At 32.3% G+C, this 26,688-nt stretch overlaps 1 protein-coding gene across 3 annotated transcripts; it reads right to left on the bottom strand.

The window, feature by feature from the left end:
• Positions 1–204: 204 nt before the first annotated feature.
• On the bottom strand, positions 205–11,293 carry LOC110098668 (lysine-specific demethylase JMJ30). 3 transcript variants are annotated; one of them, XM_028697058.1, is made up of 7 exons: positions 10,685–11,293; positions 9,341–9,550; positions 7,537–7,668; positions 7,307–7,450; positions 816–908; positions 592–708; positions 205–461 (listed from the first exon to the last, which is right to left on the bottom strand). In XM_028697058.1, the coding sequence occupies exons 1-7, from the start codon at positions 11,168–11,170 to the stop codon at positions 459–461; spliced, it is 1,185 nt and encodes a 394-aa protein (XP_028552891.1). In that variant the 5' UTR covers positions 11,171–11,293; the 3' UTR covers positions 205–458. The 3 variants fall into 3 exon arrangements, 2 of the variants coding, with proteins under 2 accessions (XP_028552891.1, XP_020681227.1); XM_020825568.2 differs by having other exon boundaries at positions 205–708; XR_003701552.1 differs by lacking the exon at positions 205–461 and having other exon boundaries at positions 816–901.
• Between the last annotated feature and the right edge of the window lie 15,395 nt (positions 11,294–26,688).

Raw genomic sequence — 26,688 nt, 5'->3', positions numbered from 1 at the left:
TTAACTGGATTTATCATGAATGTTACCAAACAGTTTTCAGGATTTAACCCCCCCGGAATTCGCAAATCCGGATTTGGAGGATTTATGAAATCCTACTTAAATGAAATCCTAGATTCTACCAAACAGCCCTAAGTGTTAATAGTTGCGCTTTTTATTTTCCTGGATATCAAACAATAGGAAGTAGAATTAAGAGCACAAATAGGATGATCATTTATAAATCTATTGGCTATTTCTGTATGAACAAGTATAGAGAAGATAAATATCAACATCTCAATGAAATTAGAAATCATAAAACGGATCAACAGTTTTAAGCTACAACTATTATAATATTTTCTAAACCATAAAAATGTAAGGTTAAAATGTACGCAAAACTAGTTTCCTTTGATTGTGTATCCTGTTCATTGATTACCATGTATCACTCCATAATCAGCTTTGAATTCTCACTATCATCAACCTTTTCACTGTTGCAAGGACCGTCAGATAAATCAGCTTAATTGCATTAAAGAATAATCATTATTACACATTTTCAAAGGGAAGGTCTGATGCCCTCCACCAAAAGCTGACAGAAAAGCTTGTTGAAAGGGATCTCACATAATGCCACCATTTGGGAGGAATATACAGCAATTCGCCTTCCTCTAAAATGCAATCAAGGAAGTCTAGATCTGCTGTTCTAGGGAAATCTTTAGCGTCAAAATTGTCAAGATCAACCTGAAATAAATATATTTATAGTTTTTTTGCATGAAATTTTATAGAGTTGAGGATCAGTGCCCACGGCTCAGTTTTAAGAACGAATGAGAGAACAAATAATTAAATACCTGGCTAGAATTCTTTAGCATAGACTCTGTGTGAGGATACAAGTCCTGGGACGCGGATTCTGGATAAAGCCTTACGTATTTTCTACCTACAACCTGAAAAATAAAAGAGGAAAAAAATAGAGTAAAAGTACAAATAGCATAATGGTATATATCTGAGCATCCAACTTTGTTTACAAACACACCATCCAAATTACTGTCAGCTAATAAAAAGCCTGAACCCCTGACCAAGGTAGGACTGAAAAAAAAAATGATTTCATGCCGATCCAACCCAGCTCAACATCAGATCAAAGTTAAGACCAATAAAGCCGGTAAAGAGCTTGATTCAATCCAGGACCACGCTTGTTGATCCAAGCATGATCTTGATAGGAAACACTTGTAGATTTCAAGTGAATCCTAGCAAGAAAGAAAAAAACAACGAGAAAATTTTTCCAAACTCCAATGAAAATCAATAATTTTATTGCAAGAATCAAATAGATCGGAAGAAAATAACAAGATACAAGTGATCCTCTATTCGAGAGGAGGATCGATCTCTCCCAATTTCTAGACGAAACTAGAGCCCAAAACTTAAACCTAAGTGATCCCAAAATCAGCCAAATTCAAGATGCCCTAACCCTCGGAAAACAAAATATTTAATGCATACAAATCAAAAGGAAATCCCTAAACAGTCCCTACATTCAAATTTCCCTCCCAAATCCCTCAAAAATCCTTCCTAAAATGCATCGTTTGCTTCGGCGGCTCATGCGGCACCTGTAGGAGGCGGAAGAGTTCCGTCTCCATTTCGTGAGTCAGTCCCGGTCTAACAAATCTATGCCAAACATATCCTATTTTTGAGCAACTGTTGGTTCTTGAATTAAATTCTAAGTCTCAGCACATAGAATTATATATAAAAAAAAATAATATAATAACAAGACAAAAGCCATAATGAGTGACCAAGGCTCGGTGATTTAAATTATTTTCTTAAGAGATAAAGTCAGTGTTCGTTCATCCTGATGGGCTAATTCCATGTCTTCCTTTTCATAAAATCTTTTATTCAGGTACAATACTATAAAACTTTTTGCAGATCTTTACTTGTACGAAACCTGGTTAAATAATTTTGTAGGCACCTAAAACCAAGATCGTTAACCTTATCACAATTATTTAGACCAACCATATGGAACCAACCTCCAGTCATTCCTGTTGAGTGCTAAATGAGCTCAAAATTCAATATCTTGACAAAAAAAATTTTCCTTATTTCAAGCAATGCTACTTCCGAGCTATATTTCTTTATAATCTTATATATTAACTACATTAACCATTTTATTGGGGCAGTTTATACTTTTCTATTTTTTACTCTCTCAACTTCAATAGGAGCTACTCCACCGCTTTTAGGTGGACATTCCCATTCCATTCCTCCAACTTCTAATAAACAATCAAATTAGCATTCTCATTTTTTCTAAATTGGTTATCAATAACTTCTTTGTTGCCCAAAATTATGATCCAGATAGTATAACCCATCTAATTTCGATTTCATTAAAATTTTCTTTAAAATCTCGGTGCTATTCCCTATTTGCAAGTAGGAGTTGTGCGTAACACATAATAGAACAAATGAGCAGTGAACCGGCAACAAGGGAAAGTTGGATGACTATTGTTGATAAAACAAAAAGACCCTGTCCTTAATTGAAGCAGCAAACAACTAAACTACATAAGAACCTATCATTTGGTTGTGGATCAACCACTCATGCTCATTAGTCTTATTCCAATTATATGGTTTTAAATCAAATTTATGCAAGTATTTATCTTCACAGCTTCAAACAACATTACCAACATTCAACTCATTTATCTTCACATCTTTTTACATTAATTTGATTTACCCAGTATATTGCTGCCAATCAACCCCGTACAGAATATACCTTGATGTGTGTCAGATAGCGCAAGACAACATTCTTTAATTACTCAATAATTTAAATTGAATTAAAACTTGTTTACAAACTTCAAGCATAACAAGAGCAGTGGATATAATCTTTGAAAAGCAGTCCTCTCTAGCAACGCCACTAGTCACACTTAACTAAGCCTCATGCCAAACTAACTAAAAATAAAACTTTATTCATTTTATCCTCTAGATAGTCTCCTTAGGAAGATTAAGATTCATGCTCCTGTTTTTTATTTGAAAATTTTTTTCCACCTCCATATCAAGCTTTCAAAACATCCATTAGGAGAATGCTCAACCCTATTAGCCTGGATAATTTCTATTCCAGGTTAATCAGAGAGGAGATTAATATCGCGTCCGAGGCAACTCGCCATTCTCCCGCACCGAACACTCATCAAGCTCTCTACTCCTATAGAGGTTGCAATCAACGCAGCCGAGGCCGATTCCCTCAGCACGTCGCCACTAGAAACTGACCACCGTCAACATCTATCTCCATATGTCAAATCTACAACAAAAAGGGCCATACAGCTTCCATCCACAGGGATAGGATGAATGCCAATTACGTCCCTCAGCAACTGCCTGCACAAGCCACATCCAACAGACTTTAGTCGCTTCTTTAGATAACAGTTCTACCGATTGGTACTTGGACTTCGGTGCTTCTTCCCACCTCACCAACTCCCTTGACCGTCTATCCCACTCAGCACCTTATCAAGGTTATGTACAATTACGATCGGTGACGGCCGATCTATTCCAATTGCTCACACTGGTGATGGTTTGCTTCCAACACCATACAACAAGCTTCATCTTTCCCCTCTTCTTCACTTTCCATCCATTACACATAATCTTCTCTCAATCTCTAATCTAATAAAGGATAACAATATTTCCATTACTTTTAACTCTTCTGGTTTCTCATTTAAGGATCTGACAACAAATCAGATAATTCTCAAGGGAACATGAAGTAATGTGTTGTATCCGATCTCAACATCCTCTCCTCCAAGTCATCAATCAGCTCTCTCAGCCACCAACTCATCTTCCACTCTTTGGCATAAACGGCTTGGACACCCTCATCAACATGTCCTCGGTGCAATCTCCAATCTAAATCCACAGCTTAAAATTAGTGGTTTCTCTTTTCCATGTGTTTCTTGTAAGACCTCAAAAGGTCATAAATTAGCTTTTGAACTTTCTACAAATCGTCAAACACAGCCACTTGCAGTCATTCACTCTGATGTCTGGGGACCTTCTCCGATTATATCAAATCAAGGATATAAATATTATGTGGTGTTTATTGACTACTCTCGTTTTATATGGTTGTTTCCAATTTTATACAAATCTGATGTTACCCAACCTTCATAAATTTCAAAACTCACATCGAAAATCAACTTCCAAACAAAATAAAATGCCTCAAAATTCCTCTCCATTTCACAAGTTACCTCACTCCAAGGTTAATCCATCTCCACCTATATATCCTCAACTACTCACTCCTATGTCTACTCTTCTGCAATCTACAAGCAAACAACTACAATCTTCATTACCTCTACATACCTCAAGTCTCCTCTCCCAATCTCTACATCCTGTATCCAATTACGACCCTCCACATACTCACTAATCCTCTTCTTCCCACAATACCACTCCTGCTCCACCACCACATCATCCTATGATCACCATATTTCAAACTGGCTCATTAAAACCTCCTAACAAACTAAATCTACTACATAGCAGACACAATGTACCCTCATTTCTGATCCTACATCATACTCTGAAGCAGCTAAGCATTTTGAAAGGAGGAAAGCAATGACGGCAGAATTCTTTGCCTTATAGAAAAAGGGAACTTTGCAGCTTGTCCCATCGCCCCCTTATGCCTCTATTCTCGGATGTCATTGGACATACCAGACAAAATATCATTTTGATGGCTCTGTTGCATGCCTTAAAGCAAGTCTTGTGGCACAAGGCAATCACCAAGAATCAGGCATTGATTTTACTGAAACCTTTAGTCCTGTTGCAAAGCTTCCAACCATCAAGGTGCTGCTCACGATCGCTCTGAATCAAGGATGGCCTATACAAAAGCTAGACGTGGCAAATGCCTTTCTTCACGACACTCTCACCGAAACAGTTTACATGGCACAACCACAGGGCTTCAAAGATTCAACTAATCCCGATCATGTTTGTCTCCTAATCTATTTATGGGCTTCGACAAGCGCCTCAACAGTGGTACACTACATTCACCTCTCATTTGGTATCTCTCGGCTTTGATCACAGCATATCTAACTGTTCTCTTCTCACACTTATCAAAGATGATACTCAAATTTACTTTTGATTTACATAGATGATATATCCTGATCACCGGTAACAAGCCTTCTGTAATCTCCACCCTCATTGACAAACTCAGCAGCAACTTCAGCATGAAAAGTCTTGGCCTTCTCCATAATTTCCTAGGGATCAAAATCACTCACAACAGTAATCACTAATTCCTCTCTCAAGTATCAACCTACCTATGCTCTCTCTATACTGCAGCAAGCTGCACTTCAAAAATGCAACCCGCTTTCTAACCCAACATCCACAAAAATTCCAACCACATTCCCTGAAGACTCGCTGATGTTTTATCCCACCAAATATCGTCGCATTACCGGTTCTCTGCAATACCTAACATTGACCCGACCTGATATTGCATATGTGGTTAATATCATATCCCAACACATGCATAACCCACAAAAGCCTCACATCTACCTCCTCAAAAGACTTCTTCGCTGCATCAAGGGGACCATAAACTATGGTATTCTGATTACCAAAAGCTCGCTGTCTCTCATCCTTCTTCGATGCCGACTGAGATGGTGATCCGATCGTACACAAATCAACTTCAGGCTACTGCTCATTCTTAGGTACAACACTCATCTCATGGAGTGTAAAGAAACAACATACGGTGGCTAGATCATCCACAGAATCTGAATATAGTACTCTTGCAGCAGCCGTGGCAGACGTTATCTGGCTCTGGCATCTTCTACAGAATTTTAAACTTCCCATAACCCAACTGACTGATCTACATTGCAATAATATTTTGTCATTGCTCTCGCCAACAATCCTATTTTTCATGCAAGAACCAAACACATTGAAATCGATTATTATTTCATCATAGATCACATCCACAACAATACTATTCAGATTCTACCCATCACTAGAGTTGATGAGGTTGTAGATATATTCACCAAAACATTAACTACTTCAAGGTTTCATCAACTTAGAGACAAACCAACGGTCTGTCAAGACTTATGATGCACTAAACACTTATCCTCAAAGACGCGTGCAGTGTCCGACACTCCTCTGACACGTGTCGGACACGCCGAAAACGTGTCCGATTAAAAAATATTAAAAACAAATTGGACACGCGTGTCCGACACGCATATCTTCAATATTTTATATTTTTTTAAAATATAATTTCTTATATTTGGCGAGATTTAAACTAAATTCTTTATTTCCTATCCACAACACCAAATCAACGTCTGCATTTAATACCCATTCATCGAATATTCTCATTTTAATTTCTCTTTGGCAGTAAAGGTATTTTCATCTCCTCTCTTTTCGCACAATTACAAATATTTCTCTTGTTGAACCAGAGTTGAAAGCAGTGATATTCAATGATGATGATATTGAAGGCCAAAAACAAACCTCTAAAGCTAATCATAGTAGTTGAAGCTTGAATGCTTGATGTTGTAGTAAGTGATTATTTGCTTATATTTTTGTGGTTGTACTAGATATTTTGTACTAAATATTTTATATTATAAGCTAGCCAAGTTATCATGTCATTCATTTATTATTGTTTGTCATTTTTAATTTGATATTACATTAATATATATATATATATATATATATATATACTATATACTATATAAAAAAATGTATTGCCGTGTCCGCGTCATACCCGTGTCCTATATTTTCAAAAAAAATTGTGTCCCGTGTCCGTGTCGTGTCATGTCCATGTCGCTGTGTCCGTGTCCGTGAATCATAGGTCAAGACCCTTCAGTTTGCAGGGGATAATAGAACACAAAAGCACTCTCTCTCACAATGTAACAGCAAGTCACATGCTCCAGTGAATCACAACCATAGATTCTAACAAACTTGTTAACTCATCTGATTACACATGTAAAGCTGTTCAAGCTCTCCTCTCTATATATTCAGCTGCACTGTTCACGCAGCTGAGATAAGACAGAACTTTTACTCAATGAAGCACTGGCTTACGTTACTTTGCCTTTCTCTTTACTTGCTTATTCTCTACTTTCAATTTACTTTTCTATCTGTATCTAGGATTTCTACAACTTTTTTATCATCGCTACACCTATGCTACATTTACCACTCATTCTTTATTGTTTCTCTTCAACTCTAACGTTATTTTTGTTCTGTGTCTTCTACTTCTCTTCCCTTACTACTCCATTTACCTCTTCCGACTTGAGGGTGAAAATGGAACAAAAGCAGAAGTTGGTCAGAAGAGAGAGAAAAATAAAACGAGAAACCTTCAACAAAAGCAAGTTGAAAACAACCAAAAACATCTTATACAATAGGAGCTTAGATAAGTAACAAATTTTATTGTCTGTACCTGAGCAAAAATATTATGATGTGGATCATGATGCAGAGGTGTCACTGTTCCAGGGGGACCAAACCAAGCATTAAGAGATTGAATTTCCCCGCCACCAGCATAGCAATAGTCTGGAATCATTATATCATTGCGTAGTTCTTTTATCTGCCAAATATGCTAGTGAGACACCAAGGGAAATAATTATCTATATATTACAAGAACATAAAATTACATCAAACAATTTCAGGTACCTGATCAAATAAAGGATGTTGAGCAAGATATGTGAGATCAGCAGAGCTGATATTAGTCTGAATCCGGTCAAGAAACTGAGAAAACGTAATAAGTTCTTGTTTCCAGTCTGATGAGAGATAGTTCTTTCCAACCTGCAGCATTTAACTTTACCAGATTTTAGAGAACAAACAGCAAAAAACGCCACCTCTCTTAGTAATACAAAAAAATTCAACTTATTAATATACTTTGCAAAATAAAATGATGAAATAAGATAAACTTAGATGATTATGAATCTTAAAAATATGTTTTGGAAAATATTCAGGGTAGTTAATCAGTCAGGCTGCAGGGATATTTTCATTTGGTATATGTAAGCCTATCATTTTCATTCACAAACAGAAACTGCTCAGAAATTGGTTTACGTGCCATAAAAATTCTATGAACCTGTAAATAACTTCTTCAACAACAAACATCATGTATGCTCGCGTTAAAACTTGTTAACCTTCCAACTGATTAGTAAGCCAACTTGAGGAAAATCCGATCAATGATTTTGAACCTAATACAGACTCTATGCACGTATATGAGAACATTTCTATAATAAAAAAAATGAGAACATTTCAATAAGCCTCTTAAACTAAGCTGCGAAATTAAATATCATAAGTTGTTCAAGTATCATATTCTTATCCTTTAGATCTCAAAAGACTCATACACATCCTTTCATTTGGAATAATTCATTTCGTTGTACAATTGTAATAAATAATGAAAGTAAACCTTCAGCGATGAAATTTCATTTCAAAACGGTAAAAGCTGAGTGCAAGTTTGTTTTCATAACACATTTAAATGTTGTTTGTAAGTTGCATGTAGAAGATTTCCTTCAAACACTATACATATACACAAATTACCATTAACTAATTATTATTGTATTAATGTTATTGCTGCATTTTTATTAAATACTTTCAATCACTTTCAGGTATAAGTTAACAGTAAACGAGCTTTTGTCATCAAACCCTTTGTTGCGGTGTGTTAGCTTGTATTAAAGGAATGAGTTGAAGATACAAACGAGCGGTGAAATAAAAAGTTCAGGTTTGAGGCTATATATATATTACAGTAAAATGAATTATAATAGAGGAAGTGTAAAAGGAAACTCTGGAATTTCTACATAATGATAATAATATAAGAATAGATTGAGGAGTTCTGCACATGTCAAAAGAGAGAGAGAGAGAAAAGCAAATGGAAGAAGAATCAACAAGGTAATGGATCGAATTATGTTGAACAAGAAAGAAGGAAACAGTGTAGTTAAAACATAGATAGAATTCAAGGAAAAATATTAAGGTAAACCTGGGTTAAAACGTAGATCAACAAAAAAGTAGTTGCAGAAAGAAAGTGTGTAAAGTGAATATGAATACTTGATAGGATGATCTTTGTTGTTACTGATAATAATTCACAGCCTTTTGAACTTAAATGACAGCATATATGTTTGGAAGGGCAATATCCAAAATCACCACTTATTTTTAATTAGGCAATTTCTTTGGAGTTACCCTCCGTAAGATCTGAAATAATATTACAGAATTTCCCTCATGGAAGACCTCATTTCTTCTCTCATCAAGTACCCAGACTGTATGCTTCATCAGAAGTTGATATAATAATCCTATATATGTTAAAACTATATAAAAAAACTTGATAAAATGCTAGTAACATCTCAATTCAAGAAAGACAAGTGAAACTTTAAGAGTAAAATCTCACATAATTATCCATGATTATAAGTCATCACTTCTCTTCCAAGTTTACTGCAGACAAGACAAATATTTCAAAGGACAGGCTATTCACCTCAACAGGAACAGTTCGATCACCAGCAATACTTTTCAGATAGTCAACATCCTTCCACTTTGTCAGGGCAGGCCAATGATCAATGTAATTGCTAATTATAACTGGATAGCTACGCAGAAAGTAATCACGAATAAAAGCCTCCAATGAAGGAGAAGGTTGTTTCTCGACAGCCTTACATGCCAGTGATCTGCTCGGCAGAATTTGGAGCACCTATTAAAGAAGAGTAAGGAGCTAAAATATAGAAAAGTATGAAAGGTAAAAATTCCATAAAAATAGACATCGTACAAAACTAATTAGTATTTATGCTTTTCATGTAAAATTCATTGCAAATTGATTCTGATAATCCAGAAGCTTTCATAATTTATTCTCATAATTCCATATTTTGATATTTGCAGCATTCATATGAGCTTAGTTTTCAGCAAGTCAAAATGTTGTAACGTCATAATTTTGCCCTAAAAGTTCTAGGGGATTTACATGCTACCACACAATTCTTATGTATTTAAATATTTAATAAATAAATTTTGATAGTCACTTATATAACACCCAAATTACCCAAATCTTCAAATTCATTAAAAAATACTACTAATAATAACATCTATAAATTGAAAGAGCCAATAAGATCAATGGTTTTGACATTTGAGGAGTATTGGCAAAATATGATGAAATGAGATTGCAAGAGCTAGGATTCCTATAGAGGGTAACTTTTTCATGCGGTAGCGTTCAATCAAATATGTAAAAATAAAAAGATATATTCCTGTAATCCTCCCAAATGGTGCCAAATTAAATTAAGAGCAAGTGAAAAATGAATCAGCTGATTAGTAAAACACAAGGATATACCCCTGCAACAACCAATTCTCAGGCAAACCTAAAATCCCACAATCTGAATAAAACCCAGAAGACAAGCAAACAATAATTTTTTTAGAAAATGACTCTAACAACGAACATCCTGCTAATTACTAATAGAAAATATAACTCAAACTACGAAACTACAAATAAAAAGAACAAGTAACACATGGAATCCTCCCGAATGGAGCCAAATTAAATATAGTGCAAACCAATCAATGGATTAGTAGAACACAAGGATATACCCCTGCCACTCTAAATTCTCAGGCGGACTTAAAAACCCAGAAGCCATACAAACAAGAACAAATTCTAGAAAATATGACTCAAACTACGAAAATCCTATTTCATACGCAAAATAAAATCCGTCATACGATTTCTGAAAAACTTTTGAGTCATCTAATCCTAGGGTGACCCCACCGACAAAAGGTCAACATTCTGAAAGACTAAAAAAAAGCATCAATAAAAGACAAAGGCAACATGAACTTGAAAATACGGATTCACCTCATCTATGTTCCAGCTCCGGCAATTCTCCAACCCACACCAACTGCTTCTCCTGGAACACTCCACCTGATTCGACGCAGACATAACTGAAATCTTCCCCACAGCTACTTCGAGTTCTCGGCGGAGCAATGGACCACCCATGATAAGCCCCATATCAAGCACCCGGAGCGCTTCCTTTAAATCGCCGGCGCTAGCACGGATGCCCGCCACTAGGAGGCAGGCCATCGCATAGGCGTCTCGCCATGTAGGCACAACCTCATCCCATGGACCCGAGTGTAACTGCTCCCATGCCATCTCCCGCGCGGCCTCCGCTGATCTAAGATCGCCGGCGGCCGCAAGCTCGGCAGAGCTAACGAAAGCAAAGCCTCCTTCCTCTGTTATCCTACGGAGGAGGAGGCCGCGGCGATTTTCGTCGATGATTACTAATAAAGGTCCCGCCGCCTGCGCCGGAAAAGGGACCTCGTCAGTGCCGAGCTCATCGCCCATTGGGCAGCGAAGACCAGACAAAAGATTCTGAGGAACGCAAGACAAGACGGAAAAGCGCTTTAAAATAAAAAAAGCGCAATTGGCGATGAAGATATTTTTTGCCGAGAAGGAATTGGAGTCCTGTCACCCGCAAGTGTACTTATCGTGAAGCCTTATTTATTCCATCGACGATATGATTTTGGGCTCCCAATTGGAATAATTATTAGGTGTGGAGTGTAGATGGGGAGAGCATCGTCTGCATAGATATAAAATACTAAGCGGTACCTAATGGTACCCAGCGGTACCAAACGGTATGTAGTTGGATTTTATACTAGTGTGCAGACGGTTCTCCCCATCTGCACTCTGCACCAAATAATTATTCCCCAAATTGGTGGGCAAATTATTGCATTAGGACACTGGACGCGGAGATAAGTCCGGATATTAAATAAATATTATTTTAAATTTAGCAAGTCAAAAGCGCAGATAAAGCGCAGGTCAAAGCACAAGTAAAGCGCAGGTCAAAGCGTAGTCAAAAGCGGAGGTAAAGCGCATTCAAAGTGCAAGTCAAAAGTACTGGTGACGTGACAATTTTTTATTGGATGTCCGAACCTATTCTCCGCGTCCGGTGACCTGATGCAATAATTTGTCATTGGTGAGATTATTTTGTGCGGATGAATGTTTATATTTGGAGCTTGGTATTTGAGTCTGGGTATTATCGAGTACAATATATTTTTGAAGTGATATGGCGTATTTTTATTTGTCACCGGATGACATTCGGGCTCCGCACAAAATATTTTTTTCCCCAATTGACTCAGGCCAGATGGCCCTAACTTTTGTGGCTTCCTCATCTAATTTTAAGAAAAAAAATTCATGCACAAAAAAATCATGTCAAATAATAGAGGAAAGAAATATCATATTTGACTTTAGATTCTCTTGGCTTCAAATTCTTCAGTGGCTGACACATGACCATACTGATAGGCAAGCCCTTAAGGAAGTGATCTAGAACTTTAGGTAAATAATAATAATAATAATAATAATAATAATATTATTATTATTATTATTATTATTATTATTATTATTATTATTATTAAAATCTAGAATTTGTGTGAGAATGAGGAGAAAGAGTACGTTGGAGAAAACTATAATAAAAGGTTCTTAAAAGCTTGGTTACTCGAAAAGATTAATAGATACAGAAAATCAAGAAGTATAAAAATGCTTCTCATCGTCTATTATATATAGTGTTCTAAGTGTTATAGGAAAAGTTAAATCTGACAAAAGAGAAATGCATAATGCTACACAGACTATCATAAACATGTTTTGCCCCTAGTTAGTTGAATGAGAGTAGGGGGTTGCAGAACTTTGATGATATATCAATGCGAAAACTTAGTAGAGATGAGTATGCACTATGCTAGCTCCATAGTGTAGGTGAGCTTGGTAATACCAAGTCAGGGTGGGCGAGATTGTGAGTGAGTTTTGAATAAGGGGTGTGTTATAAGTCAAATTTTTGAAAACTACATTTTTATCTACAATTGTCAAAATTTTATTTAGGAGTTATTACAAGCTCAAATTATAAACCTTCTTATCCGTAACATCTCTGTTGTTGTGTTTTAGTTTCCTAATTTTTTCATAATTTTTTAGCACTGATGAAGTTCCTTAAAAAATTTGCTCCTAATGGTGCAAGTAGGGATTTTGGGGCCATCAGATGTCCGTTTTAAAATATGATTTTATTAGATATTTTTAAATAAAATAGATTATTTTATGAATGTTTTTCTATAATTTTTCTGGCCCAATAAGTATTTATATAAATTTTATATTGAAAACTAATTATAATATTATTATACTATTATTAAGAAAAAAGAAAATATCTAAAAACATAATATATTATTTAATGGCTTTAAATCCCTTTTCCAATGTTATTTGCGTTAACAGAAGAATTTTTTAGAATTGAGAAGAAAGAGGGGAGAGAAAGAAGTTAGGTTTTGACATTCGTAGGGTTGTTTTTATCTGTTGGCACAGTTGGGAAATTTGTTCGTCTCGAGGTAGGTTATATTTTACCTATTTCAGATTTTAATAATTTTATATTTTTGATATTTTACGAACAAATTTATATTTTCATTATCAAAAAACAATGATAACTTTGTTTTGGTAAAACTTTCACTGCTTAAATTTTTATATGTAGTAGAGATTGTGATTATGAACATTTTGAGTATATTCTATAAATTTTTCTCTAATGCCTTATAATCTAAATCAGAAGAATTATTCTTATCTTTTAGTAAATAATACCATAGCTATCTAATATGATCTATTATTATTAAAAAACAAAATAGATTCTATAATTCTAAACATCAATATACAAATCTATATTCAATCCTAAAATCTTATACACTATTAAGGATTTATACAATCATACCATAACTATTCTACCCTGAGTACAAAAATAAAAAATAAAAGAAGCATAACTTGAATAATCCTGACCAGCCTCAGACTCCTACTCCCCTACTTTGACTTGAAATCATTTAACCATATATAATGAGCTTAAAAAGCCCACTAAGTCACCAAAATCTATAACTGAATTCAAAGCAAGCTAAAAGAGTAATATGCATGTTAAAGATCAAATCATAGTAGTAGCAATCATATGATCATTGAATAAGTGCAAAAATATTAAAACTCAAATGCAGTAGTAGTAGAATCAGTAAGCAGTAAAATACAACGGTGCAACAGCTAGTAAAATAGTAACCTAATACAACTATCAAATCTAAAAATCAATCGTGTCTCTGTAATAGAATAAAATATCAAATTAAAAAATCAGTAAAGACTGTCAAAATCAAATCAATGCATTAAAATCATATAAGAATGTATACATGCTATATAGGCCTCATATATTATATGCTTAGTATAAGTACATTGAATCAATATTATAAAATAATATCGGTATCCAGATTAGTAATAATAACAATCTAGTGGCAATAATAGTAGAAAAATTCAATAACAATAAATTCATGCAATATTAATAAATCCGTACAATAATAAAGCAATGCTTCAAAATATGCAATTTAGTAGTCACACTAAATAAGTAAGAAGTTGTGGCTATCATGGAATTTTTCAATGTTAATATCAGTGTTAATAAACAGATGACTCAATAAATAGTGTCGTCACACTTTGTCAATCGGCACAATAATAAACCCTTTATAACTCTCAACTAGTGTTTCACACAAATTAGTGGATGATAACACCAAGCCACTTTATTTAAAGAAAAACCCATCGGCCCACTATCCTATATAGGTTAATCAATCTCCAATCAACGGGTCAACCATTTTTACTTGTATGTTTCACACATGTATATTATCATAATACTATAACAGTAATAACGACCTGTTATTACTCAAGTATATATCAACATTAATTTTCAAGGTATTGCAGCAAATAATGCATAATTGAGTTTAATTAAGAATATACTAAAATGCCATAACGGTTGACAACAAATAATCCTCTTAAGCAAAAAAGTACATTTAAAAAATTACTAGATTACTATGGATTATGTAAAATGATATTTTAAGACTTTTATTGTACTACATAGTTATTTTTAGAGGTCAAAATAAACTTTTGGGCAGATAAAAATTGTTATATTTTTAAAATCACTAGATAAAAAATCTCAAATAAATATTCAAAATGTGCATAATATCATCAATCTATATAACATATAAAAAGTTCCATAGTGAAAGTTTTGCCAATACAAAGTTATTCATATTTTTTAGTAATGAAAACACAAATTTGATAAAAAAAAATAAAATAAAATCTTTAAAATTAGAAATAAGGTAAAGGTTCCTTAGAACGAGACGAATAAATAATCAAATAGCATCGGTGGATGAAATTTGCTCTACAACCTCCAAATCCAAGACTTTATTTCCTCTTTCCTCACTTTTCTCTCATCATATCTCAAATCAAGTTATGTTAACCGAAATGTTACAGGAAATAAGATTCAATAATGCCTTAAGATGTTTCTAAATAAATAAATAATAATATAATAATATAATATTTAATTTAATTAATTTTTTAGTATAAAAATTAAATAAATTATTTTTTGATTAAAAAAATTACAAAAAATCATTCATAAAATAAATTATATACATAATTTAGGATCGATATAATCATATCATAAATATTCTATCCTGAGTATAAATAAAAATAAAAAGAAATAAAACCTGAAGAATCCTTACCAGCCTCACACTCCTACTCCTCTACTCTGGTCTAAAATTATTTAATCATATATAATGAGCTTAAAAAACCCAGCTAGTCACCAAAACCTATAAATGAATTCAGAGTACGGTAAAAGATCAATATGTAAGTTAAAGATCAAATTATAGTAGTAGCAGCTATATAATCATTAAATAAGTGCAAGAATATTAAAACACAAATACAATAATAGTAGAATCTATAAGCATTAAAATACTACGGTACAACAGCTAGTAAAGTAGTAACTCAGTACAAGTATCAAATGTAAAAGTCAATCATGTCTCCGTAGTAAGATAAAAAAAACAAATCAAAATATAGATAATGACTATTAAAATCAAATCAATACAGTAAAATCATTTAAAAATGTAAATATGCTATCCAAACCTCCTATATCACGTGCTAAGTATATCATATGCTTAGTATAAGTACATTGAATCAATATTATCAAATAGTATCGATATTCATACTGGTAATAATAATAATCTAGTGGCAGAAATAATAAAATAATATAATAACAATAAATTCGTATAATAATAAGAATAATATCTCAAAACATGTATTTTATTAGCCACACTAAAAAAGTAAGAAGTCATGGTTATCACGATAGCAGAAATAGTGTTAGTATTAATGTTAGTAAATAAAGTCGTCACTCTTTACCAGTCGACACAATAGTAATCTCCTTATAACTCATAACTAGTGTATCATATAAATTAGTAGTGGATAAAACTAAACCACTTTATTTAAAGGAAATATTAAATTGATTTCTTAGTAAATAAAATTGTCACTCTTTACCCGTCGACACAATAGTAATCTCCTTATAACTCACAATTAGTGTATCATATAAATTAGTAGTTGATAAAACTAAACCACTTTATTTAAAGGAAAGCCCATTGGTCCACCATCCTATAAGGTCAATCAGTCTCCAACTAATGGGCCAACAAGTCTTTACTTTTTTATTTCATACACACACACACACACATTATTATCATATTAATTTAATAGTAATAGCGATCAAATATTACTCAACCACATATCCAAATCCATTTTAAATGTATTATAACAAATAATGCATAATTGAGCTTAATTAAGAAGTTTGCAAAATATCATAATGATAGATAATAAAACTTATTATTAAGAAAAAATACATATTTTTAGAAAATTATTAAATTATCACGGATTATGTAAAATGATATTTTAAGACTTCTATTATACTACACTATTATTTTTAAAGGACAAAATAAATTTATAGGTAGACAAAAATCGATGTATTTTTAAAATTACCTAGAAAAAAATCTCAAATAAATATTCAAAATATATTTAATCTCATTCTCTATAATATATAAAAATTTACGTGGTGAAATTTAATAAAACATTATTCACATTTTTTTATAACAGAAATAAAAATTTGATTAAAAAAATATTAAAAACATAAAATCTTTGAAATAAAAAATATGGTAAAAATTCCTTACAATAAGACAAGTAAATCTTTTAATAGTATTGGAGGACAAAATTTGCTCCGCAGCCTCCAAATTCAAGTCATTCTTTTCTCTCTCCTCTCTTTTATCTTTTAATATCTCAAATCAAGTTTTGTTAGCTAAAATGTTAAGGGAAATAAGGTTCAGTAATGCCTTAAGATATGTTTAAATACATAATAATATAATAATAACATAATATTTAATTTGTTTAATTCTTTAATATAAAATTCAAATAAATCATTTTTGGAATTTAAAAATTATAGAAAAATATTCATAAAAAAATTATTTTATTTAAAAATATTTATAAAATTAGTTTGTAAAATGGACACCTGACAATTCCAAAATCTTTGTTTGTACCGACAAATGCCAATTTCTTAAGGATTTTCACATGTTCCCTAAAATTATGGAAAAATTCATGTAAGTAAAATATCACAATCAAAATACTATGGCAAAGATGAATTATGATTTAGTGTTATAACGACTCTATAAATGTTGGTTAAGTCAAAATATGAGCTCTTACAATCTATCAACCTTAAGAAAATATCATAACTGACATTTTTTTTAAGGATTCAGGCATAAAATTGAGATAAACTAAATTCTTACAATGAAATTAAATTTAACTTAAAACTCATCAAAAATCACACAGTCATGCAGTTCATTTTATCACATGTCATTCAATTATGTATGCAAATAATTCACCTAAAACTACCCATTCTACCTAACTCTCAATCGATTCTTACAGCTTTGGTAAGAATCAATTCTTTTAATAATTATGCTCTCATACCAATTATAATGCCCCATAATTTAAATTAGAAGAATTATTTTATCTTTTAGTAAACAACACCATAACTATCTAATATGATAAAAAAGATTAAATAGCAAAATAGACTATATAATTCAAAATATTAATGTACACATCTATATTTAATTCCAAAATCATATAAACTACTCATGATCTATACAATCATATCATAACTATTCTGTCATGAGTACAACAGAAAAATAAAAAGAAATAGAACCTGAATAATCTAAGCTAGCCTTACACTTCTGCTTCATTACTCTGACCTGAAATCATTTAACCATAAATAATGAGCTTAAAAAGCCTAACAGGTTACCAAAATTTATAACTGAATTCAAATCATGATAAAAGAGTAATATTCATGTTAAATATTAAATCATAGTAGTAGCAATCATATGATTATTGAATAAGTACAAGAATAGTAAACTCAAATGTAGTAGTAGTAGAATCTATAAGAAGTAAAATACTATGATACAATAGCTAGTAAAGTAGTAAACAAGTACAAGTGTCCAATCTAAAAATTAATCATGTCTCTATAATAGAACAAAACATCAAATCAAAATATTAGTAAAGATTATTATAATCAAATAATTGTAATAAAATCATCTAAGATTATACACATGATATATAGGCCTCCTATAATACATGCTCAATATATTACATGCTTAGTATAAGTACATTGAATCAATATTATCAAATAGTATCAGAATCTAGATTGGTAATAATAATAATCTAGTAGAAAAAATAGTAGAATGATGGAATAATAATAAATCCATATAGTATTAATAAATCCGTACAATAGTAAAAATAATGCATCAAAACATGCATTATAGTAGTCACAAAAAACAAGTAAGAAGTTTTGACTATCGTGGTATTTTCAGTGTTAGTAAACCATTGGCTCAGTAAATAAAGTCGTCACTCTTTGTCAATTGACACAATAATAATCTCCTTATAATTACTCCTAATAAGTATATTATGTGTATTAGTAGAGGATAATACCAAATTATTTTATTTAAAGGATAGCCTATCAGCCCACCATCTTGTATATGTCAATCAGTCTCCAACCAATAAGTCAATTAGTCTTTACTTATTTATTTCATACACACACATTATTATCATAATACTATAACAATAATAGCGACCAACTATTACTCAATCACATATCCGCATCCACTTTCAATGCATTATAATAAATAATGCATAACTAAGCTTAATTAAGAAGATGTTAAAATGCCATTACTATAGACAATAAAAAAATCATATTATGCAAAAATATATATTTTTAAAAAATGACTAAATTACCAGGGATTATGTAAAATTATATTTTAAGACTTTTATTATATTATACCACTATTTTTAGAGGTCAAAATAAATTTTTAGGTAGTCAAAATCATTGTATTTTCAAAATCACATAGTAAAAAATCTTAAATAAATACTCAAAATATACATAATCTCAATCTCTATAATATATAAAAAATAATGCGGCAAAAATTTTTCCAATATAAAGTTATTCATATTTTTTATAACAGAAACACAAATTTGATTAGAAAAATATTAAAAACATAAAATATTTGAAATCAGAAAGATGGTAAAGGTTTCTTATAGCAAAATGAGTAAATATTCCAATAGCGTCGATGGACAAAAATTTCTCCACAGCCTTTAAATCCAAGACTTTCTTTTCTCTCTTAATATCTCAAATCAAGTTATGTTAGCCAATATGTTAAGGGAAATAAGGTTCATTAATACCTTGAAAATTTTTTAAATAAATAATAATAAACCAATTGTATAATATTTAATTTAATTAATTCTTTAGTATTAAATTTAAATTAATTATTTTTATTCTTCAAAAACTATTAAAAATATTATTAAAAAAAATCTTTTATTTAAAAAATATCGATGAAATCGGTTTGCAAAATGTACCGATATGTGTCAATTTCTTAAAGATTTTCATCGTTGTCGAAAAGTTATGAAAAAAATTCATGTAAGTAAAACACCATAATCAAAATACTGTGGTGAAGATATATTGTGATGTAGAATCATAATAACTCTAGAAAAATTTAGTAAAGTAAAATTAAGAGCTATTATATTTTTGCTCAGTGATTTTGAAATGCAGTGATCTTTGCCTATTTAAAAAATTATTTTGACTTTAAAAATAGTGCTTCAGTTCAAGTAAAGCTTAAGAATGATATTTTAAAAATTTATTGTAATTTGGTTATGTTTGAAAATTATGAATTTTTACTCAGTAGTATTTTTGTTATTTACATTGGCACATTTTAAAAGTTTTTGAATTTAGTTGAATTATGCTTTAATTAATGCAATGCATTGAAAATTATGTTGTGAGGTGTTGTTATGTGATGCTAGTGCCAGGGGGAGACTGAGATGAGATTTTATTATGTCGACGCCAGTGGACGATCGAGGTGGAATTTTACTACGCCAGTTCTGGTGGGAGACTGAGGGGAGGATTCTATTATGCTGGCATTAGTTAGTGACCTAGGTGGGATTCTATTATACTAGTGAGATTGTGTTACCTCAGTGTTGTTGTGCTAGTGCCAATGGCTACCGAGGTGGGATTCTGTTATAAAGTATTTACTTATAATTCAATTTATTTTAGTATTTATTTAATTTATGTATATGATTCAGCACAATGTTCTCAGTTCTTTTGATTTTGATTATTGATTTCTATTTAAGCTACGATAGCCGACTTAGCCATGTTAGCTCATTCCTACTTTTGCTTTTGTTTTATGGTATGGTGAAGTGTAAGGAGCGAGCAGAGTAGTTTGGATATCACGCTTCGATCTGTTGTAGGTATGCTTTGGTTAGTTTTGATTTTTATAGGATTAGCTTTTATTTTTATTGTGCTCTCTATTGCCATACATTGTTATAAATAACTTTTAGATTATATATATTTTTGATGATATTTAGGAAAATCATGTTGAGATTCAATAGTCTTTCACTTTATATTACATTCAATAGTGGCTCTATGTTGTATATAAATTAGAAGTTTTATTTTAATATTTCTCTAACTAGGTCTTAGGTTCAGTCTTGTCACAATCGAACATGGTATAACCTGTGTGATATCAGATCCAGTTATGAAGGGGTGCCTGAAGATTGAGTGATGTAGAAATTATTGATCTATATGAAGCGTTGGATTGCTTATAAGAGGACTAAATGAGTTTATATATATATATATATATATCATAATTACACTACAATGCATCATTATAGACTGGATTATAGAACATACAAATTTAAATAAGTAGCCAAAAATATATAAAAAGTAAAAGAGAAATACCTATATAAACTCAGCTACTCAGCAGGCTCTTTCCATCATGAGACCCTAAATTAGAATATAGAAAAAATGTGAGCCAACATTACTTAGTAAGTCACACTTACCGATCTAGATTTATAAATAATTCTTTTATTTAGCATTAAGATGAGTTTTAAAGAAGTTTCTAACAATCACTATATAAAATAGAGTAGTTCTCAAAGTTACCAGAAACTTAAATAAAAATATAAGAATGTAAATAAATAAATACTTCATATATTAGAGAAAAAAATATATTTATTTAGGCCCTTATACCTCTCATAAGAATAGAATTTAGAGAATTATAGCCCTTATGACTCCCATGCTAACATATAGAAAATGTACGTCATGACTCCCAATGCACAACACCAGAACAAAATGTGCATCTAACACTATAATGTGCTTTTAACAATAGACCATAATGTGCATGTAGGTCCATAACAAAACTTCATGTTATGTTAGAACCATAATAGAATTTCCCTTATACATACTAGATTTCCTTAGAATTAAAATGAATGCTTTAATGGTAGGTAACAATATATACTACTGAGCAAAAATGTACTATTTCAGACATAATCAAATTACGAAAGATTATTCAGAGCAATCTTTTAAAGCTTTAGTTATACTAGAATATTTTTATTTTTTGGGTTAGTGTTATTTTATGAATAATTAAAATAACACACTTTCCAAAATCCCCAATTTTAAATTTTTAAATAAATACCTAAATGTTTAGAAATACTGTTTCTATAACATATAAAAATTTATAAGATGAAAGATTTGTAAGTGTAAATTTATCCTCATTCTAAGACAACAAAAAATAAGTTAAATGAGAAAAAAAAAAAGAATTTTCTTTATTTTTTAAAATTGCGACTGGAAAAATACTGCCTACATCATACCAGACAATTTTTCAAAATTTGGTTGTCAGAAAAAAATAGAATGAAGTTGCCCAAAACTTACTTTCTCTCTCTATAAATTCTTTCTATCTCTCTATCACTAGCTGGTTACCTCTAAGGGATGAAATGGTTTTTATTTTATTAAAAAATTATATTAAAATTAAAATTAAAATTTCATACCTAGTGTTGCAAAGCCTAACCTTGTATGTTGTAGGACTCTGGGAGAGCCTGCACTATAATGCCCTATGTGCTAAAGCCTAGAATTAATTTGGTCAAAATATATAGAGCTCAATGTAGTAACGCCCTAGGAGAATTTTTTTTTTAAAACAAGTAAATAAAACCCCCTGGATTAACATCAAAAGGCATGTTGATTTTCACAAGTATACAAAATATTCTCAGACACATGCAGAAGGATTCAATATGAAAATTTTGTTGAGTCTAGAAATTAGGTTGTTAAGCCTAAGTTAATGTCCCAAAGGCTACCAAGAGGGGGGGGGGGGGGAATTGGGAGTTTAAAAAATTTAAGCCCTCTTTTAAAATTATGTTGAACCGAAATAAAAATTATTTCTTTTAAGTTTTGTAGAAAAAGTTTTTCAACCACAGAGTTTTTAAGACTAAGAATTAAAATGCGGAAATGTAAAAACAGTAAAGTAAATGACACCAGATTTATAGTGGTTCGGTCTAAAACAGAACCTACATCCATTCCCCAGAGGCACCCTCTAAGTATTGCACTAATACCAATAGTGACTCTCCTTTTGCACCCACATCAAGGCAAAGAAGCCTTTACAACACACTCTTTTCACCACTCCCCGGTGCGGCAGAGAACAGTCGTCCTTTTACACAATCCCTAGTGTTGGCAGAGAACCGTCAGTCCTTTCACACTTTCCAAGTGTGGGCAGAGAACCCTTCGGCTATTCACACTCTCCAAGTGTTGGCAGCGAACCCTTCGGCTATTTATACTCTCCTAGTGTAGGCAGTGAACCCTTCGGTTATTCACACTCTCCAAGTGTAGGCAGCGAACCCTTCGGCTATTCACACTCTCCAAGGGTAGGCAGCGACCCTTCGTCTGTCACGCTTCAAGTGGTCTGCAGAGAACCGAATCTCCTTGACAGATCTTCTCACAAGAATCTAGAAGAAGAGAAAGAGTGAAGTAATCCAATTCACAAGTAGAGACTCTACCTTTGAATCCAAGTGAAGCCTTCTCGCTCTAAAGGTAGGAATCCTCCTTTGAATACTCTCTCCACTCTCTCTTGACTATTCTCTCAAGAGGCACAAGATCAAATGACAAAAAGATTGGGTGGCAGCTTTTAATTTGGACTATTTATACAAAAGACAAGAAAAACCGCCCAAAAACTGCTTTTTAATATGTACGCAGTGGATCGTCCCGTACGATCGTGGATCGTTCTGGACGATTTTACTTAAACGATTGAAACGACCCCATTTAATATGTGTACAAAATGTCTTCGTACAGCTGATCGTCCCGTACGAACTAGGTTCGTCCGGTACGAACGGTTTATTATAAGGTCGGTTCTAGAAACTACTGAAAAACCGTTCTAAGTCAGTTAAATCGTTTGGACGAAAATTTATTCGTCTGGACGAAATTTTTATAGAGAACCGATCGTCCTGGACGATTATATTTTGTATGGATGAAAAATTTTCCAGAGGACCAATCGCCATTGACTATAATTTAATTTCGTCTGGACAAAATTTTCCAGAGACCCGATCGTCCTGGATTGATAATAATTTCATCTGGACGAAAATTTTCCAGAGGACCAATCGCCATTGATGATAATTTAATTCGTCTGAACGAACATTTTACAGAGAACCAATCATCCTGGACGATTGTAAAATTCGTCTTGACGAATAGGACTTAGAAAATTTTAAGCAAGTTCCTATTCGTTCTATGTGCTCATAAGGAGATAACTGTCTGATCGTCCCGTACAAACGGATATCATCCAGTACGATAAGTATAAATTTTTTATGATCTCCTTAGTATGTGTATGTTTTTATTCGCTCAATTACAATCACTCCCTTTCTATTAATTCAAAGAAATGCAAACTTCAAATTTTACAAAGTATCTCATCTGAAATTTGATTTGAAGTCTTCGTAGTCTGGAGTTCATTTTTCCTAAAATGTTAGTACACACAAGAGCAAATACAAATCTTCTAAAATTTTTAGGAGATAACTACACATTTGAACAATAATGTTTGGAATCATCAAAACTACATAAGATGCAAAAATGTAAAGCATTCAAATAGAACCTATCTTAACAAATTTTATCGATTATCTCAGATTAAATAGGGTTAAAACATGTAGAACTTTATAATGATTTAGAAGGAATTATAATTCTCTCCTAAAAAAAAAATACCATCCTTGATAATTCAAAACTCATATCACTAGAATAACCTTGGATAGGGCTACTTCATTTTAGATTCTTTATCCAAATTAGCCTATCTTTCTTATATGTTCCTCTATTAAACCTTAATTATTATAATCTATTTATTTCTTAACATTCTAGCAACATAAGCTAGAATCCTCTCTAATTCCTCTCTATTACTTAGATTCGGATGTACCTTATCTTCTTTTGCGGATATTTGATTTCCAGAATATAATACCCATGTCCTTAAAAGAAATATATGGAATATATTATGCATATCAGATATATGAGTTGGAAACTACAATATATAGGAAGCTTTTCCAATCCTTTCAGTTATTTTAATCAGTCCAACATACCTTGGACTCAATTTTACTTCTTTTTGAAACTTGTTGATGCCTTTTATTAGCTTAATTCTCATGTATACAAAATATCCAATCTAAAATTCCATAACCTAATGCTTAACATCATAATATGTTTTTTATCTCTTTTGTATAACTTTCTATCTATCTCTAATTAAATGAATCTTTTTAGTTGTATTATTAACCAAATATAACCTAATCAGACTTTTTTTTTACCCACCTCTATCAAAGATAGTGGGGTTTTGTAATTCCCATTTTATAAATCTTTATATGGAACCATACCTATTTAACTAAAAGCTATTATTATAGGAAAATTTGATCAGAGGAATAATATCTTTCCAGTTACTACTAAAATCCAGAAAACATAATCTCAAGAGATCTTCCAATACCTAAATAGTCCTCTTGAACTGTTTGTTAGTCTATAGCGAGAAATCATATTAAAATGCAATTTAGTTTCTAGACCTTCTTGTATGCTTCTCCATAGCCTAGAGATAAATTTATCATCTCTATCAGAAATTGTCACTTTTGATATCCTATGTAATTATATAATTTCTTGCACATATACTTATGCCAATCTATTCTCTAAATTAAACTGTTAGATCAGAATAAAATGAGAAAACTTTGTTACACAGTCTACCATAACCCATATGATATTATAGCCCTATCATAACTTAGGAAATCCCATAATCAAATCCATTGATACTTCTTCCCATTTCTACTTTAGAATATAAAATAATTATAGAAAACCTTATGGTCATTGATGTTCTACCTTCAATAACTTGAAAGTTCATTAGGAATGTTAAGCCCTTATGAACTAGTCTGAGACTAACCAAGAGGGGGGGGGGGGGGGGGGGGGGGGTGAATTGGTGTTTTTAAAAATTCTCAAACAGAAATCACAATATAAACCAAATAATCACCCATATAAAATAAAGTGCATAAATTAAATGCGAAAATTCAACAAGAAGATTTTATAGAGGTTCTGTCAACTTGACCTACGTCCACTCCCTGAAGCCTCTCTTTTGGGTATTTCACTAAACTCAGTGACTCTCCTTCTGCTCCCCTAATAAGGCGGAGAAGCCTTTACACAACTCCTTTCCACCGACTTCGGCGAGGCAGTGAACCTGACCTCCTTTTTCTTCCTCCTAAAGCAGGTAAAGAACCTCGACCTCATTTTTTTTCTTCTGAAATAGGTAGAGAACCGCGAAGAATTTTTGAAGTAGACCTCTCTAGTTACTCTAAGGAATAAGGGATGATGACTGGAGAAGATGACTCGGATCCTTTCTTAGAGCAACCTTTGTGAAACCCTCACAAACTATCCCTCACATGATCCTCTCTTCCTCTCCCATACTCTCCCTCTCCTCTTGTCTCTCTTAGGTCAGGATAGTAGCAAAAGATCTCATCTTGAGTAAACAAGAGATCTTATATAGAAGGGCTTCAAATTTGCCCTAAATTATAATTAATTGACAAAGATCATATAGAATGATTGGAGAATTATTATTTTTGGCTGTGGTGGCAACCCTTGAATCCTTATCTTTGTATCTATTTAGTGCCTCTATTATTTCTCAGGATTAAGTTCTTGGTGGCCTTGTGTTGTTCAGCGGTTGCGGTTGTTGTATTATGGTGCCTTGCTTATTTTTCCTTGGGTTTGGAGGACATTGTGCTTATTATGTTTTCCTGGATTTCCATAAATCTGTCTGGGTTTCTTGCTATTCTGAACCATGGGTTTGCTTTCCTTGTGTTGATCTATAATGCTTTGTTCTTATATCAATGGGAATTTGTGCTACTGGCTGTTTCGTAGTCAGGATTAGTATAAGAGCAGGAAGTATAATCCTATTTATTTTTATTTTTATTTTGAGAAAAATGCAAAGTTGCATTAAAATAAAAGAAATAACAACCTAATACAAACTAAGAAATAAAAAACTAAAAGATCCCTGATCAAGAGAAAAAGGATCCTTATTGAAAGCAATTTTATTATCTTTAAACCTATTAATTTGAAATGAAACCCACAGTTTCCTATTTTGAAACTATTGAGATGCAGGGGATACCAATAATTTGAAACAACCCAAAGGTTGGTTAGTATCCCAGAGTTCCCATCTGAT

This window comes from Dendrobium catenatum, unplaced genomic scaffold (assembly GCF_001605985.2).
Source record: "Dendrobium catenatum unplaced genomic scaffold, ASM160598v2 fragScaff_scaffold_860, whole genome shotgun sequence".
In the NCBI taxonomy this organism is placed as follows: Eukaryota; Viridiplantae; Streptophyta; class Magnoliopsida; order Asparagales; family Orchidaceae; genus Dendrobium; species Dendrobium catenatum.
The sequence above is the reverse complement of the archived record's forward strand: the minus strand, read 5'-3'. Positions and strand labels throughout refer to the sequence as shown.